General features: G+C 40.1%; 1 protein-coding gene across 1 annotated transcript; it reads right to left on the minus strand.

Annotated features, from left to right (window-relative positions):
- Positions 1–3,969: 3,969 nt before the first annotated feature.
- LOC145124859 (GATA transcription factor 24-like) lies at positions 3,970–6,240 on the minus strand. The gene is made up of 6 exons (XM_079060329.1): positions 5,379–6,240; positions 5,183–5,266; positions 4,937–5,070; positions 4,707–4,811; positions 4,417–4,522; positions 3,970–4,325 (listed from the first exon to the last, which is right to left on the minus strand). The coding sequence occupies exons 1-6, from the start codon at positions 5,823–5,825 to the stop codon at positions 4,179–4,181; spliced, it is 1,023 nt and encodes a 340-aa protein (XP_078916455.1). The 5' UTR covers positions 5,826–6,240; the 3' UTR covers positions 3,970–4,178.
- Positions 6,241–19,112: the final 12,872 nt, after the last annotated feature.

Consider the following 19,112-nt stretch of genomic DNA (forward strand, 5'->3'; position numbering starts at 1 on the left):
ATCTTTCATTTTTTTAAATCTAATAGTTATTTATTTATTATAATATTTATTTTAATAACTAAAAAAGAGGCCCACCTCTCTCTCACTCACACACACACATCGGAAAACCCAAGCAGAAAACGGAGGCTGCTACCCTCCGTTCTAGCCATGTTTCCTTCTTCTTACTCGATGACAAGCAAGCCAAACACCCTCTGATACTTGTTGTTGCAGCCTCCCTTCTTCTACAGTTTTAATCGAGAAAAGCTCCACCAGAGGTGGGATTTTCTAGCAGTCAAGAGGACAACAGCCCCCTCCCGTTTTCCTTGTGCTTATCGTCGACTTCACAGCAACCCAAACACCCCCACCTGTTGTTGTTCTATCTCCGATCTGCCTTGCCACTTCCTTTCGTGTTTGCTTCCGGATCAGAATAGGAACAATCAAGAGGTCGCTGGAGCACCCTTTAACTGCAGCAGTCGACAGCAGACTTTGCTGCTTCGTTCTTCTCCTTCATCCATCTGCCTCCTCCCGATTTGTACCGTTGAGCATTCTGCCAGCCCTATACTCTCCGCCGAAAAGAACACCTCCACGACCATAGTAGTGTCTCTGACAGTAGCATCTCCGGTAACATTAGACCCAACATCGGTATCGTGGTTGTTTCCCCCTCAGTTGTTTCTGACATATTTCACATAGTCCACTTCAAAATCTTCAAGCCACCCGATGATGGCTGTGAAAATGGTGCTGATATCAATCACCATACCAAATGGATCTGACGGTGATATGTCGATTATGTACGTAGAAACTGGATCTAGTGAGCCACCAAAACGATCATGGATTTCTGGCTTAACGAAGCTTTCTCCCCCTTTGTCTGACATGCCTTCCACAACATACCCATTCATGATCCTCAAAGGTGAAATCAGATTGTCTTAGGACGTATGAGCAGGAAAAACTGGCCATTGAGAATAGTTCAGAGCCACTTCAATGAAAACCTGAGATTACGCTAAATCGCCAAATCAAAATCAAAATCAAAACATGGATAATTCATGATCATTTTTTCTTCTATAGATTTTTTTTTCTTTTTTTTATTTGTTTTGATGATTACCGACTACCAAGATCTAGAAAAGACGAACAAATCCCAAACAAGAAAAGCCTTAATTTGGGGGGGGGGGGGGAAACTAAAACACAGAGCACCCAAAAATCTCAGAGAGAGGGAGAGAGAGAGGTGAGCCCTTCTTTTTTAATTATTAAAATAATTATTAAAATAAATAAATAACTATTTGATATTAAGAAAATGAAAGAAAAAAGAAAAATAAATGCCCCAAGGGTATTAAAGTTATTTCATGTAACATCCTGTTTCGAGAAGTTTCTTATTTTGGGATTGTGGGCAATAAATTGATTAAGTAAAGGCCTTGGGCTCCAAGAGAATAGGGTTTAGACCTTATTGGATGTTGATAATATTGGTTATATGATCTAAGCCATTGGTTTGTGTTTTGGAACCAAAGGGTAAAATGGGAAAAGTTATATGTTAGGCTTCTTGTATGGATTATGGTTTTTAGTTCGACATGTGTTAAGCCAAAATTAACTAGATAGAAGTGTGGGGCTCGTCAATACCTTTCTGTTGATATAAAGATCACCGAAAAAGGAATTGAAACGAAATAGTTATAGCTGTTTGAAGTTGATGTGGATTTGGGAGAAAACCGTCGCCACGAAGTGGGGATCAGAGCCCACGGCATGGCAGTCGCCATGAAGTGGGGATCAGAGCCCACGACATGGCGATCAGTCACGCCCAAACCCATGATTTTAGGGTTTTCAATGTATTTAAGCATAAGTTCTGCATTTTTGGACATTTTATCAGCCTCCATCACCTGTAGAATCCCTTGAGAGAAACCCTAGCCTCCACCTTCAAGATTTGAGCTTCTCCTCTCTCATCCCTCCTCTTTTGTATGTTTTTTATGTTATTTTGATGGAGCATAAAGATCAAGAAGGTTCTTTTGGTTGCAAGGAATGATGCTTCAAGTTTGGATCCATCAAAGACACTACATTTCTAGACCATTGTGAGTATAAAGTTCCAATATTGCTATCTAGTTCATTAGATCTTGTCATTTGGGTTTTTTTCGGCACTTTTGGTCCATTTTATGAGTGATCTTGGAGTTGAGTGGACTCCAACATCTTTTGATCAGTTTGGAATGTTTCTTGGACCCCATGGACTAGGAAAGTTATAATGTTTGCCTTCCCTTTTAGTCATGCAAGTTATCTTGGTCATTTAAGTCATTTTGGTATATTAAAGTTTAGATCTTAGAAGATTGTGGAATTATTATGGATAAAGTTGGAAACTTATGCATCTAGACACCTTGTTGATTCAGATCTCGAAGTTGGAGACTTGGATTTAATGGATTAAGTTGAGAAATATGCATTTTGGGTACTTTTGAGACTTAAAGTCTAGACCTTGGTGGTTTGGACATTCCTAATGGCTAAAGTTAGAAACTTTATCCATTAAGACCTTGGAAAGGATCAGGTCTGAGCTTTGGAGCTCTTGAAATTGGAAGAAAAATGGATTAAGCTCGTTTGAGCTGTTCAGACCAGTCCCCACGGCATGGCCTTAGGTTGCCACAATGTGGCGACTGGGGAATCAGCAATTGTTTTGGCATTTTGTGCCCAAGACGTGGCCAAGGAAGGCCACGACGTGGAGGGCTGCTGATTGACAATTTTGACTTTGACTTTGACCGTTGACTTTTTGATCATTTTGACTTTGGTCAAACTTGAGTAGAATTGAGCATTTGGCTAAGGATTTGTTTCGGTTTAGCTTTAGGAAGCTTGGGTTGGATGTTCTGTTGTTGAGGTAGCTTTTGGGCTTCTGTTGAATAGTCCAGGTGAGTCTCTTCACCATACTCGTGGGTCGAAGGCACCAATGTCGGCCCACTAGATTATGTTTGTAGGATGATAGTTGTCTTTGTGACACTTGTTGATATGTCTATATGTGTTTGTTGTCTCTGTGGTATTTTGAGGGACTCACTAAGCTTTGTGCTTACGGTTTATGTTTAAAACGTTTTCAGGTACTTCTGGTTTCAAAAGGAAGGGTTCAGCTTGATCGCACTGCATCCCCTGGAAATTTATTCTGCATTAATTGTTTATGACTTTACTCTGATGTTTTGAAAAATATTTTTACTCTGATCGTCTTTTGGGATACTAAATGAATGGTTTTGATTTATTTACAATGAAATTTTTACTTGGTATTTTTGGGACGTTACATTTCAATTTACTGAGGAACCAAATCCGCAATGAAACTAGCTCAAAACGACCACGAAGCTAAAAAAAATCGAGGTTTGGACTAAACCTCAGAAAAAATGCATACCACAATGACCATTTTTGCAGCTTTGTGTAATGTAAAGTATGCACGTTCTCTTTGAAGTGCTTTTTAGAAAGCAATGCTTTTTAGAAAGCAAGTTGCATCGTTGATAAAGGCAAGGGCCATCCTTAAAACCTACATTTGTTTATGATTTTTATTTCAGAAATTGTTTAGGGACAGGGGTTTGAGTTTTAATTACAAATGTGGATAGGGTTCTTTGTGGGCTCAACCATCTAGTTGGCTGTTATGTACCTAAAAACAACCTACATTTGTACATGTGAGCAAGGATTCGGTAGACTATGAAAAACAACCTAATCTGAAAGAGGCTATTTCTGTCTAAGTGTACTTTATGTTATTCAAATGTACTTTAAATTTTAGTACTGATAATCTAACATCTCCATTCATCTCAACTTTGCAGCTTAACCAAGGTTAAGTTGAAAAACAAACACCTGGTAATCTTTAAAATTCTCATACTTCCAGCAAACACAAGTTAGGGGATTTCTTCAATAACTGTCTTCAGTAAGCTTTTAGGGTAATTTTCTTAATTACAGACATTAGACGAACTACCATTCTACCAATGGAAGCTAAAACAATAGAAACAGGTTTTGGATTCAGGGTTTAGGGTTTAACAGATAAAAATACAGGCATACTCAAATGAATCGATGTTTAATGAGATGATCAGAGAGAGAGAGAGAGAGAGAAGGATACAAACACCAAAGATTCGAAAACCTACAACTAACAACACTATGTAATACAGCTCATACACTGTAGCTGTCATTAATGTCTACAAATCTCTATAAAACCCGGAAGCATCTTTTTTTTTTCCTTATTTTACAACTTTTTTACTTCAAATCACTCACCTTTCTCCAGCCACACCTGAAGTGTCTCCATTAGACACCACAAGAACAGCAGCATTCACATTTCCAGCATCCAAGTTGTTCGACTTCCCACCTGCTTCCTGACTTCCTGATGCTGAAACCTTGCTCAGATCTCTTAAAAGTCCCTGAAAAAAATCAATTTCCATAATAATAATAAGTCAACTATCATTCACTTCAATAACACAAAATGACAAATTTCAGCAAAAGAATTATTACCTTATTAGCCCATTTGAGTCCGCATGCATTGCACAATGTTCTTGGCCCATCGGGCCCACGTCGCATCATCGGAGTTGACTTCGAGCTTATTCCACAGTGCCTACATCTGTATGGACAAGGGCATTCACGTCTTTTCATACAGAAAAAAAAAATTGCCCAATCACACCAGGACGAGTACTAGTTCTGTACAACCTGTTCTGTTATGTCATATCATATCATGTCTAACACAGAACGAGATTCAGTACAACTTGTTTTGTTCTGTCGTATCATGTCTATAAGGTGATACTTACGTTGTTTCTTCATCTTGGGTGGGCCCTCCATTCCAATCAGAAGAAGATCCAGATACATCAGAAGTTGCCTTGGATGATGTAAATTGACCCTTTTTTCGTTGCATTCTGTTTTTATTAATAATAAAAAAAAAAATCAGATCTTGTGTAGCATACGACATGAATATGAATATTATGTGATGGGAAATTTTAAAAAAAAAACAATGCTAGATTTCGGATAATTCTAGTACCACCTCAGGGCAACTTCCTTTCGAACAGTGTAGCGGATTTTCTTATCAAAGCATCTTTCTTTCCTCTTCTCTCTAAACCGAATCAATGATGCAGCCCTTTGAGATTGACTTGATCTTGCAGGAAATTCTGCCAAATCCTATAACACCACATTTCAAGAAAAACTTTTAATAAACTCAAATCATCAAATACTCATATCACATAGGGTTAATGTCATTCATGTTTCATGGGTTATACTTAATTACTCATACCCTTTGATTTTGAGGAGGTATCCCTAAAGAAGTGACCCCTGTAGGTACTTCATATCCACCCAAAAGTAGCAACACAGATTGCACCTGTAACACAAATAATACAACTTTAATACTTTAAAACTTTAAAAACCCACAATGAAAAGCTACAAACTTGTTGGATTAGGTCAGCGATTGATGCAAAGAGTAAAGCAAAAACCTTTTCAGGTGAAACCGCATCGAACACATAAACTTCACCCTGAAACGACAACGTAAGCTGATCAGCGCCACCAGTACCACCACCACCACCCACCGCCGCATGCTGCTGAATTTCAGACTCCGGAACATACAAACCATGTGGCGGAGCACTCATTTCCTCCATTCCCCCTTCCAAGCCACCGCCGTTTTGTAAACCATGGTGTTGATGATGTGGATTGTGGTGGTCGTAACGGATCTGGTTAGGGTTATCGATAGACTCTTCTTCGCCTCCGGGAACGTCGTCGTCGTCTTCCTCTACTACTACATCATCAACCATGTGATGTTGATTTCCATCGTCGTTATTGCTATTGATAGTAATTCCTTGTTGCTGATGATGATGACGCTGTAAACTTACAGGCTCGTAGGTAGCTCGATGAAGATGCTGATTGCTAATATTCGCATCCGACATTATCCAAAAGCATCTAACAACGAAAAAAACCCTTTCGGATGAAAAGAAACACAAGGGGTTTACTGATTCCTAAGCTGTATATATACACGGGTCTAACAGGAATCAAATCAGAGATGGGTTTATTGATACAACGACGACAGCTTGAAGAAATCGAAAGGGAAAGATGAAGAAGATGAAGAAAAAGACCAATTGGAGTCAAAATATTGAAATATAAGAACCCTAATTTGGAGCAGGAAACGAAGCAGGGAGGGATTGGGGGTACGAGAAACGGAGGTGGATGGATGGATTTCTACGGACGACGATTTGACAACATTGAATTTGGTGGGCAGGCGTAGGCGTAAACGTAATTGGCAGCAGTATAAGCCCTTTTTCAAGTCGTAAGCCGTTGGGTTCAGGTCTAAATTTGTGAAAGGGGAAATTGTGCTTTGGTCTAATCCTTAGGATATTATTTTTAGAAAAAATAATAATATTCTACAAAATTCCACTATATATGGTTTTATAAGATACTAGAACCAAAAAGAAAGTTGAATACAAATTTCTATATATGTGATATTTGAATTTATAAGAAACTAACAAAATATTAATTATTAAAATTGTAGTGTTTTTTCTCTTATAAATTTAAACAAAATTTTACATAAATAAACAAAAGAAATTAATGTGTCTTTAATTTAGGAAATTTGAAATTAAAAGATAAGTCTAATAATGAATTTAATATTAATTTATTATTACATAGTATTACATTTAAATATTATGTAAAATTTAATCATAAAATTACATGCGGGTAAAAGTTAATTTAAAATAACTACAAAATTACATGTGACAAAATGAATTAGAGTATGACATGTAACAAAAAAAAATCTTTATTTATTAAGTAGATTAATCCATGACAATATTGCAAACGTTTTTATAATTTTATTTTAAGAAAATGATTTAACGAGTAATATAATGTTTGTTTTGTATATATTTAATTACTAATGTTTTTTATATCTATATTTGACAATTTAACTTGTTTTTTTTTAACATATTTAATCCTTATAATCGGCTACTTTAGACTATGGAACATTCCATTCTAGGTATTTTTCTCTTTGGTCCTTGAAGTTTGATTTTTTTGTGAAAATGGTCCCCTCATACGTTAGGCGTACGTTTAGGTACGCTTAGCGTACATGCACACTTTTGGATCAAGGGGATTAGCCATGTACGCTGAGCGTACGTGGTATACGCAGGGCATACATAGCCAAAGACTAAACCCTAATTTTTAGGGCATGAGCCATATTTAAACAACATTATGGCCTTTGGACACTCACGCTCATCAGTATTGTCACACCCCCAAACCGGAACGGCGGAAACGTTCGGGGGTGGATGACGACGACATATGTAGTATCACAACCATTGCATCATAGTAATCATAGTAAACACAACCATTACATTAAATATATGATAAAAGGTAATTACATCTGTTTGATTCTTGTCTTTATACATCAAAAGTATAACCAAAAGAAAAAGACGTGACTCTATACGCTCCGTCTTCTCAAAACTCCAAGAAGTACCTGTCTACTGATTTCCTGAGAATACAAGCAGTTTTGAAAGAGTATCAGCATAAAGCTGGTGAGTTCATAAGCGATGTTTTTGTAATGAAAGTCTGTTGATGACTCTATAAAAATGTCTGTATGTTTCCAAGAAAATCCAATATTTTCTAACATATATGTTCGTTACTATGTTCTGTAGCAATGTATGATGTATTAGTTCGCATGTCTGGTTATCACCAATCTGTATTGTATGTGTGTATTCTGTACAAAACCCTTGCATAGTATGTTCTATTTGAAAACTATGGCTACCACCAGTATGTTCTGTTTGAAAACCCTGGCTACCACCAGTATGTATAGTATGTTCTGTTTGAAAACCCTGACTACCACCAGTATGTATAGTATGTTCTGTTTGAAAACTCTGGCTACCACCAGTATGTATAGTATGTTCTGTTTGAAAACCCTGGCTACCATCAGTATGTATAGTATGTTTATACTATTGTGGGTCGTATAACCATGCTTGATATGACTGATGACCTCAGCGACGTTCTTCAGGCGTCGTACGGTATGATATTTGTCACCCCAGGCATGCCTGCCTAACTGTAGCTAGCAGTTTAGGTGTGGGATTGTCAGTCCTGAATAGATCTATTCACAAATCTCACGCTCTCCCACTAGGAGACTCTGGTTACACTAAATGTTGAGGATTTTACCAGTACCCAGAAGGGTATAATTGAAGAGTGGTCTCACAATCCTGTATTAACTAGTTTACATGTGGTTCTGTAGTGATCTACTGTATTGAACTCTGTGTGTATACTGTATAAGGTAATAATTATACTTAAATAATTATTAAATGTTGTTCTCTGGTAGTAATGTATGTCATAAACTAAATTTGACATAGTTTATGTGGTTACCCATGAATGTAATCTGAATTGATAAGAGCTATGTATTGAATTCCCCAAACTGTACCTATTATAGTTTGATTGAAAAGTTATGTACTTGGTTTGTAAGATGATCTGAAAACTATGCAATTATATTTCCAAATTGAAAGTGTCCCTTATGCTCAACATAGTACAAAAGGGATAAAATATCTAAATATTTTATAAAACGTGGAAATAGTTTAACTGTATTAATTGCATACGTTTTAAACTTGTTGAATTCCTTTTGTTTTGATTCACAAAAATCATTTGTGTTTGGCTTGTATTCCCCCCTGAAAACATTAAAAACCATAAAAGCGTAGGGGTATGAACTCACTGTTAGTTGTGTACAAGCGTCGAATCAACGGACTGAAATGAAGACCCTCGAGTTGTAGTGTGTGGCACTTAACGGAATCCTAATAACAATTAAATACATATATGTATCTAAATTAGCGATTTCGTTAGATAAAGTGTTACATAAACACTTGCTTTCGGTTAAGGAATGTTACCGGGACTTGCTTGAATTGAGGAAAGTGAGTTTTCAGTCTAATACACTGCTTAGGAAGTGTGTACGGTCGTGAATGGGGTTTACGGCCGTGAAGGGAGTGTACGGTCGTGAACCGTGTACGGCCGTAAACTGCCTCTCGAAGGGTGTACGACCTTTGAAGGTTTGAAGTGTGTACGGCCGTAGACTGGTGTACGGTCGATGAAGATTTGAAGACTTGAAGGGTGTACGGTCGTACCCTCAAGAACAAAGGTGCTTGAATCGATGAAAAACGTGTTCTAGATGCTCCGAAATGACCCCCAATTAGTGATTCTCGATGTTTTCCGAAAGAATAAGGGTGTTTTAGGGGTGTACGGTCACGAGTTTAGAGAGAGAATGAGAGAGTGTCCGGCCAGAAAAGTGTAAATGAGGGGTAGGGTCTCATATTTATAGGGGTTTTGTGGTCGGTGGTAGGGTCCACCCGACTCTGGCCGTAAACGAGTGTACGGCCGAACACGGGTTTACGGCTGTAAACTCAGCCAGGCCGAAAACCGATGTTTTGATCGAACGAATAACTCGAAATCTCATGAAGTTTTGGTCCCGACTCATTTAACGGAGTCCGTATGAAGGAGTTACGAATTTTTCGCGGTCATTTAACGGACTAATCTCCTCCTACTGTTAAATTTAAGATCGGTCGAGAATTAGCCGATGGAGTCTAAATGAAAGTTGTAGATCTTGTTTTTACCTACACGTGGAAAAAAGAACGTCGAACACGGAGCTCGTATGCGAAAGTTACGGGGTATAGAAGTCGGCAGGGTGCTGCTGCAAAAGGGGTGACGTGGCACAATACAGGCCACACACATTTGGCCACTAGAAAGCTGACATGTGGCATGGACTCGGCGAGTCAGTACTTCGACTCGGCAAGTCAGTACTTCGACTCGGCGAGTCGATTAGGAATTCAGCCTATAAATACAGGTGCCGGGTTCCCTCATTCTTCACACCATCCAAACTCTTCTCTCTCTTTCTACTTTCTCTATCTAAAGCCACAAACCCCACCTAAAGTCTAAGTAAACCCCCTAGCACCCGAAGGAAGCCCCGAGAAAAGAGCCTTTCGGCTCAGAAACTCTGCTCCGGCGGAGTCCGGTTTTCGAGAAAACCCGCTGTAAGTGAGTTACGCCTACACTATTTTTAATATAGCTTTTAATTAATTATAGTAACATTATTAAGACCTTATAATAATTATTTAGGCTATTATTATGAGTTATATAAGAGTCGTTATAATATTTTTTTTAACCACTCGCAGTACGGGGAATCTGGTTTAAAGGGTCGCATAGGGTTGTTGGATTTCAGAAGTGTTATATGCCAAAATGGTCCTGCCCTCCGGTGTTTTATGTCTGGCCCCTGTCTGTACATAGTGGGTGAAGAATATTGTTTAACGCTTATATAACAATAATAATAGCAAAACTATTAATTAGTCTCGTCAAACATTAGACTAAACTCTAGTGGTAATGATACTAGGTTTTGTCCGAGGGAAATTGTTTTAAGATTAACGAAGCGCTGTCCGAGTACCGAGTGACCACCTTATCAGGTGAGTGCATAGTTACTTTCATCTTACACATAGATATGAATTATTTAATATAAATTACGTGTTATGTGCGCATATTGTCTGTATATTTTCCGTCTGTGTTGGGTGAAAGATTTTTATACATGTTTTAAATGATTTAAACTGTATATGTGTTTTATATCTACAAAATGTGTTGGGTAAAACATGGGTAGATGAAATAGTTGCTTTGTGATAAAAACAAAATGATGAGAGGTGATATAGACCGTGAGATAAGGGTGAGAGGTAAACCATGAGAGAAGCCTTTTACCCATGTGTTGGCCCCGTCATTCAGCAGAGTATGGATGATAACCACGGACTATTCTAGACAGTACAATGGACACTAGCAGGCTCGAAACCTGTAGGTGTTTTGAACTGTGTGCTCACCAGCTGTACTCTAAAAAAACCCCTTGACATGTGTTGTGAGAGGAGTCTCGGAAACGACACTGTCGATAGACGAGATTAACCCTGGCGACTATGATTCGGCTTCGTATGAGGAAGTTATGATTTTTCTGACTTCGTATGAGGAAGTTATGATTTTTCTAAGATTCGGCTTAGCAGTGCACGACCCGAAACTCGAATTTTAGTTCGAGCGGTTTTTGGCTTATGCGACCTAAATGAGAGTTGAAGATCTCATTAATAGGAACTCAACGGTAAAAAGACAGACGAAAACGGAGTCCCTTTGCTATTTTAGATGCATAAAAATGTCATCTTGATGGTACCCTAGGCTTCGGGGCTTTCTTCTATGTGACATCCCCATTTTCACGGCCAGAAAAGACCGATTTTGTTTATGCTTGTTTGAAAATCAGAGTAACATTTTAAATAAAAGTGTTGTGGAATTTGTCCCAAAACAAAATATGATAAAGATTTATCAAAAGCATTTCCAAGGAAATATATTTCATTAAAAGACTGGGGATGTCATGTTCGATACAGATCAAAAGCATAAACAGTACAATATAAGCCTTACTACATTATTTCATATCTACAGGCCTATATCCGTAATCCCTCATCCAAAACATCACATCTATGCTCGAGCACCACTACCTGTAATACATGAAACTGAGTGGGTCAGGCTTGGGGGCCTGGTGAGCACATAGGGTTTTCAACCCACAATAAATAAGTTTATTAATTTCATCAACCAACAATAACCCGATTACCCGTTCCCGTTATCCTCACTTTACGTCCCTAAACACCTATCATAAGGGACCTAGCCTAAGGATCATCATCGGGATGGACACTACTGCTAAGGGGGTTCCTCAACAATAAATGTCCTAAAGGCAACCATGATGGGGATGGAGTACACCGGTGAACACATCGTTCACAAACACCTACAGGTTGCGAGCCTGCTAGCGTTCCACTGGACTATCTAGAAGAGTCTGTGGTCGTCATCTATACTCCGCTAGATGACTGGATCACCAACAACATCGAGGCCTCTCATCATTTTATCACACATCGTCTTATTACATCTACCCATGTTTTACCCCAACATTTTTGTAGATATAAAATACATATACAATTTAAATAGCGAAAAACGTGTATAAAATCATTCATCCAACATAGACAGCAAGTATTCAGATAATATGCACACATAGCACGTAATTTATATAAAATACTTCATATCTATGTGTAAGATGAAAGTAACTATGCACTCACCTGATTAGGTGGTGACTCGGTACTTGAACAACACTTCGTTATCTCAAAACAATTTTTCATTGACCAAAACCTAGTATTAATACCACTAGAGTTTAGTTTTAACGTTAACTGCGACTAATTAATAGTCTAGCTATTATTATTATTATTATTATTATATAAGCGTTAAATAACACTCAATATAACTCATAATAATAGCCCAAATAATTATTTTAAGGACCTAATAACATTACTATAATTATTTAAAAGTTATATTAAAAATTGCGTAGGCGTAGCTCACTTACAGCGGATTTTAAAGAAAACCGGGCTTTGCTCGGAGTAGCGTTTCCGAACCGAAAGACCCTTTTTCTCGGGACTCCGGGAGTCTCGGGGCTTCCTTAGGGTGCTAGGGATTTTTCCTAGGGTTTAGGGGGTTAAAATGGGTAGTGAGAGAAAGGAATGAAGAAATGAGTGATTTCCTCGGCAGCCCTCGCAGGGTATTTATAGGGGCCGAACTTCGGATCTACGCGGGGCGTTCGGCAAGTTACGTGGGGCGTAACTTCAGATAAGGGTGCCAGCTCGCACCAGCTGGCTCGCACTCGCAAGAGGATCAGGTCCGAAGGTACGCTGGGCGTACCAGTCTTGGACACGGGGCGTAGGGCGAAGCGAGGCTACGTGGCGTTCATCGGATGCGAGACCGTGGGGAGCAAGGGAAGGCTGGGATTGAGCCACGTCATCGCATCTTGCATCAGATTTCGCAAATTGCACTCTCGACTTTAAAAATTCGTAACTTTCACATACGAGCTCCATTTTCGACGTTCTTTATATCCACGCGTAGGCGGGAACATACTCTACAACTTTAGTTTAGACTCCGTCGGCTAATTTTGAATTTATTTTAAAAGTTATATTTTTAACAGGCCGAGACAGGATTGGTCCGTTAAAAAATTCATAACTTCTTCATCCGACGTCCGTTTTCGTCTGTCTTTTTATCGTTACGCTGCTATTAACGAGATATTCGATTCTCGTTTAGGTTGTGTCGGCTAAAACCGCTCGATCTAATATTCGAACTTCGGGCTGTACACTGCTAAGCTGAAACTTCGAAAAATCATAACTTCCTCATACGAAGTCAGATTTGGGCGTTCTTTTTTATGGACTCTCTCGGTTTAACGTTTTCTACGAATTTCGTTTAGATCGCTAAGGCTAAAAATGCTTTATCGTAAATTCACTATTTACGCTTCCCGGTATCGTGTCGGTTCCATTGCGAAACTTCGACGGGTCATAACTTCTTCGTTATAACTTGGATTTCGGCGTTCTTTATATCTCCGGAATCCTTGTTTCCACCACTACAACTTTATGTAAAGATATCGGGCTTATCTCATACTTTAATTTTGACGCTTATTTTTATTCTTTATTAATTATACATTTATAATTAAACAATAAGCATATAAATTCACATAATTCACAAAATACTCAAATATTTCATCTTTATTACATCAAAAGAGTTACAATAGTTGACCTAGACTATTACATCGTCTAAAATGCTTAGCCCCGAAACCCGGGCGTTACAATTCTCTCCCTCTTAGGATGATTCCGTCCCGGAATCATGCATCATCAAACAGATGCGGATAGCGACTCATCATGTCATCCTCTGTTTCCCAAGTGAGATTCGGCCCATTCGAATGTTTCCATTGGACTAGCACTAAGTCGACCATCTTGCGTCGTAACTTCTTAGTCTTACGGTTAACAATTGTCCCGGGCTCTTCAATCAGCCTCTTGTTTTCATCCATTCTTAGCTCTGAGATCGGAATTATGTCGGGAACTTCTCCCGTGAATTTCCTCAGATAACACACATGGAAGGTGTTATGAATACCATCGAGTTCTTCGGGCATTTCCAGCTTGTAAGCTTGGTTCCCAATCTTCTGAAGAACTTTGAACGGTCCAATAAACCTTGGACTTAGCTTTCCTCGTTTTCCGAATCTTATAAGTCCCTTCCACGGTGAGACCTTAAGCAAAACCGAATCCCCAACTTCGAAGGTCATTAATCGTCTTTTCTTGTCAGCATAGCTCTTCTGACGATCCTGAGCTGCTAACATCCTTTCCCTGATCACCTTTAACTTCTCAGCAGTCTCATGGACTATCTCGGGGCCCATAAACTAATTTTCTCCAGCCTCAAGCCAACAAGACGGCATACGACACTTTTGCCCGTACAAAGCTTGATAGGGTGCCATCTTGATGCTCGAGTGGAAACTGTTGTTGTAGGAAAATTCTACCAAAGGTAAGTGCTCATCCCAATTACCTTGGAACTCGAGGGTACATGCTCTCAACATATCTTCAAGCGTTTGAATCGTTCTTTCGCTCTGACCATCAGTTTGCGGATGGTAAGCTGTACTCAAACACAACTTCGTACCTAATTCCTCTTGTAGACTTCTCCAAAACCTTGACGTGAAACGACAATCACGATCCGATACAATCGTTAGAGGAACACCGTGAAGTCTCACAATTTCCTTCACGTAAGCATTTGCAAGCTTATCCATAGACCACCTTTCGTTGGTAGCTATGAAGTGTGCACTCTTTATGAAACGATCCACGACCACCCAAATCATGTCGTGACCGTTCTTCGTCCTGGGTAGTTTAGTCACAAAATCCATGGTGATGTCTTCCCATTTACCCATGGGTACAGGTAAAGGTTCTAAACTCCCATACGGTTTCTGATGTTGTGCCTTAACTCTCGCACATGTTACACACTCGGCCACATACTTCGCAACATCGAGCTTCATCGTCGGCCACCAGTAGTAGGGTTTTAGGTCCCTATACATTTTTGTGCTACCGGGATGAATCGAGTACATGGTCTTGTGAGCTTCTTCCATCAGAAGATCTCTTATTCCTCCCGTCTTAAGTACCCAAATCCGATCTTGGAATACCTTCAGTCCTTGACGGTTTGTACCGAATACCAACGTCCTTCCCAAACGTTCTTCCTTTCAGTCATTCTTTTCTGAAGCTTCTTCTTGAGCTTTCTTGATACTTTCCACAATCGTCGAGACAACGTCTATTCTCAACGCTCTTGGCCTTTTCTTTTCAAGATTGACTTTCCGACTGAGGGCATCAGCAACAACATTTGCCTTACCAGGGTGGTAAAGTATCTCACAGTCATAGTCCTTGAGTAATTCTAGCCAGCGTCGTTGTCTCATGTTTAATTCCTTCTGATTAAAGAGATACTGGAGACTCTTATGATCAGTGAAAAGTTTGCACTTCGTTCTATAGAGGTAATGCCTCCATATCTTTAGAGAAAAACTACCGCTGCCAACTACAAATCGTGAGTGGGGTAGTTCTTTTCGTGCTCCTTCAATTGTCGAGATGCGTATGCTATCACCTTTTCTCTTTGGGTCAGAACACAACCCAACCCGACTCCAGAAGCATCACTATAGACCGCGAAGTCTTCAACTCCATCGGGTAGAGAAAGAATCGGTGTTTCACATAATTTCTTCTTTAGCTTCTCGAATGCTTCTTCGTGCTTCTCGCTCTATGTATAAGTAGCTCCTTTGTGGGTCAAAGCAGTCAATGGAGCAGCTATCGAAGAAAAACCTTGGATAAATCGTCGGTAATATCCAGCTAATCCAAGAAAGCTTTGAATCTCTTTGGGACTCTTTGGACGTTCCCATTTCATTACAGCTTCGATTTTTGCTGGGTCAACAATTATCCCTTCTTCGTTAACCACATGACCCAAGAACTGGACTTCTCGGATCCAAAAATCACACTTGGAGAACTTTGCATATAGCTTCTCCTTCTTCAAGACTTCCAACACTTCTCGTAGATGCTGGCCATGCTCCTCCTGGCTTTTCGAGTATATGAGAATGTCATCTATGAACACTATCACGAACTTATCGAGGAATGGTTTACAAACCCTGTTCATCAAATCCATGAATGCTGCTGGAGCATTGGTTAGTCCAAACGACATAACCAAGAACCCGTAGTGTCCATATCTCGTTCTGAACGCAGTCTTCTCGATATCCTGATCTCTCACCTTCAGCTGATGATATCCTGACCTAAGATCGATCTTTGAGAAATAGCTCGAACCTTGCAGCTGATCGAATAGGTCATCAATCCTTGGCAATGGATACTTGTTTTTCACCGTTGCCTTGTTCAGCTCTCGGTAGTCTATACACATTCTCATGCTTCCGTCTTTCTTCTTTACGAATAGCACCGGAGCTCCCCAGGGTGAAGAACTAGGTCTGATAAAACCGTTGTCCAACAACTCCTGAAGTTGCGTCATGAGCTCCTTCATCTCCGTCGGTGCTAATCGGTATGGTGCTTTCGCTATCGGTGTTGTTCCTGGTAACAAGTCTATTCTGAACTCCACTTGTCTATCAGGCGGTAATCCGGGAAGATCTTCGGGAAAGACTTCCGGATAATCACACACAACCGGTATATTCTGCACCTCTTTCTTTTCCTTCTTAGCATCGATTACGAATGCCAAGTATGATGCACATCCCTTGGTCAAACATTTTCTGGCTTTCATCAGGGAGATGATTCCAGAATTTACTCGGCGTTGTCACCGTACACCATAAATGACTCTTTTCCGGGTGGGTTTACCCTTACTATCTTCTTTCAGAATTGAATCTCAACATCGTTGGCGCTAAGCCAATCCATACCCAAAACGATATCGAAACCGTTCAACTCTATAGGTAACGGCTCCTCGTGGAATTCATTTCCGTTTATGTCGATGACAATGTTCCTAATACGATCACTAACAGGTACGAACTTGCCACTGGCAACTTCCACAATTAGGGCATTATCAAGTTTTTCTACAGGCAATGCTAATTTTCCTCCAAATCTATGCGATACAAAGGAATAGTTTGCTCCCGAATCAAATAGTATATTGGCAGGCAATCCATTTACAAGAAAGGTACCTGAAGCGACGTCTACTGCCTCCTTTGCAGCCTCGAGCGTCATCTGGAAGGCTCTTGCCTTCGGCTTCGGTGGAATGTTGGGTCTTCCTGCCTCCTTCTTCTTCGGACAGTCCCTCGAAATGTGCCCTTCCTCGTTGCACTCATAACAGACCTTCTTAGTGAACGTGCACTTGTTGGCATAGTGCCCAGGTTTTCCACATTTGAAACAAGTGACTCCTCCGTCACATTTCCCCTGGTGCTTCTTCTTGCACTTGTCGCACCATTTGGCTTCACCTCCTCCAGACTTCTGCGTACCAGACCTTGAGAACTTGCTTTTCTTGCTGAATTTCGACGACCCATCAAATTTCCTTTTCTCTCCTACCTCCGCTCTCTCCAGACCCTTCTCTCGTATCTGGGTCTCCACATTCTTAGCAGCCCAGATGGCGGCTTTCAGAGTGGTTGTTTGCTTGACCATTGGACCGAAGTCCGCTGGTAATCCGAGGGCAAACTTGTTAACCTTGGAGAGTTCAGTTGGGACGAGGTGAGGAACAAGCTTCATTTTCTCTGTAAAGCTTGCAGCGTATTCAGTAACGCTCATTCTTCCCTTCTTCAGATTCTGGAATTCGTTGTTGATCTCCAGAAGATCCTGCTCAGAGCAGTATTGCATCTTTAACTGCACCAGAAAATCCTCCCACGACATCTTGCTCGCTTCTCCTTTGGGCATTGAATCAGCTAGTAGCTTCCACCAGCTTAGTACTCTAGATTTCAACAGAGGAACCGCGAGAGTGGTCTTCTGCCTGTTGCTACACTCGCAACTCTCAAACATCATTTCCATCTCGGAGATCCAGTTCATGACTTCCACCGGCGTCGGGCTTCCAGATAGACACGGTGGTTTAGATGCCATGAAATCCTTGTATTTGCATCCACGTCCGTCATTTCCTCCATCCTGGTGGTTTTGCCTAACTATCGGTGGGTTGGCTTGACCAACAGTCCCACTGTAGTTTCCTCCTTCTGACTGCCCATCATTCAGCTTGGGCTCTACGATTGGTATGGTAGCTTCCTCACGATTTTGTTGGAGCAAACGCCTGCTTTCCTCCATTTGACGATCCAACATCATCTGGATCATCGCTTGCACTCCGGCCATTGTGTTTGGCTAAGGAACATCTGCTATAACAGGTATTTGCTGAATCACTGGGGGTTGATTCCTATTCCCATTTGCATTCCCAGCTCCACTGCGGGTTCTTGCCATTTTGATCTATACACCGAATAAGGTGAATTTAGATCTTTATTCAGGATAGACGTTTCAATCATCCTTATCACTCCGAAACATTTACATGTTAGTTCTAATATCGTAGTCGTATGTTTAGAATCCTAAACACATAAGGTTTCCAGATCCAGTCGGCAACAGACCATAGATCCGAACAAATAACAGCATATCAGGCACAAAGCATTTAGCACATAAAAGCATTTTAGGCATAATTCCTAAAATAAGCTAGTGCTCACACCTCACAATCATTGCTTAGCATTCTAAGTTTAAGTCTAGAAATCCTACAAATTCCTAGTTCGCTTAAACTAATGCTCTGATACCAACTGTGACATCCCTATTTTCACGGCCAGAAAAGCCCGATTTTGTTTATGTTTGTTTGAAAATCAGAGTAACATTTTAAATAAAAGTGTTGCGGAATTTGTCCCAAAACAAAATATGATAAAGATTTATCAAAAGCATTTCCAAGGAAATTAATTTCATTAAAAGACTCGGGATGTCATGTTCGATACAGATCAAAAGCATAAACAGTACAATATAAGCCTTACTACATGGGTAGATGAAATAGTTGCTTTGTGATAAAAACAAAATGATGAGAGGTGATATAGACCGTGAGATAAGGGTGAGAGGTAACCATGAGAGAAGCCTTTTACCCATGTGTTGGCCCCGTCATTCAGCAGAGTATGGATGACAACCACGGACTATTCTAGACAGTACAATGGACACTAGCAGGCTCGCAACCTGTAGGTGTTTTGAACTGTGTGCTCACCAGCTGTACTCTAAAAAAACCCCTTGACATGTGTTGTGAGAGGAGTCTCGGAAACGACACTGTCGATAGACGAGATTAACCCTGGCGACTATGATTCGGCTTCGTATGAGGAAGTTATGATTTTTCTGACTTCGTATGAGGAAGTTATGATTTTTCTAAGATTCGGCTTAGTAGTGCACGACCCGAAACTCGAATTTTAGTTCGCGCGGTTTTTGGCT

The sequence above is a fragment of the Lactuca virosa genome, chromosome 7 (assembly GCF_052849685.1).
Source record: "Lactuca virosa cultivar CGN04683 chromosome 7, Lactuca_virosa_CGN04683_v6, whole genome shotgun sequence".
NCBI lineage: Eukaryota > Viridiplantae > Streptophyta > Magnoliopsida > Asterales > Asteraceae > Lactuca > Lactuca virosa.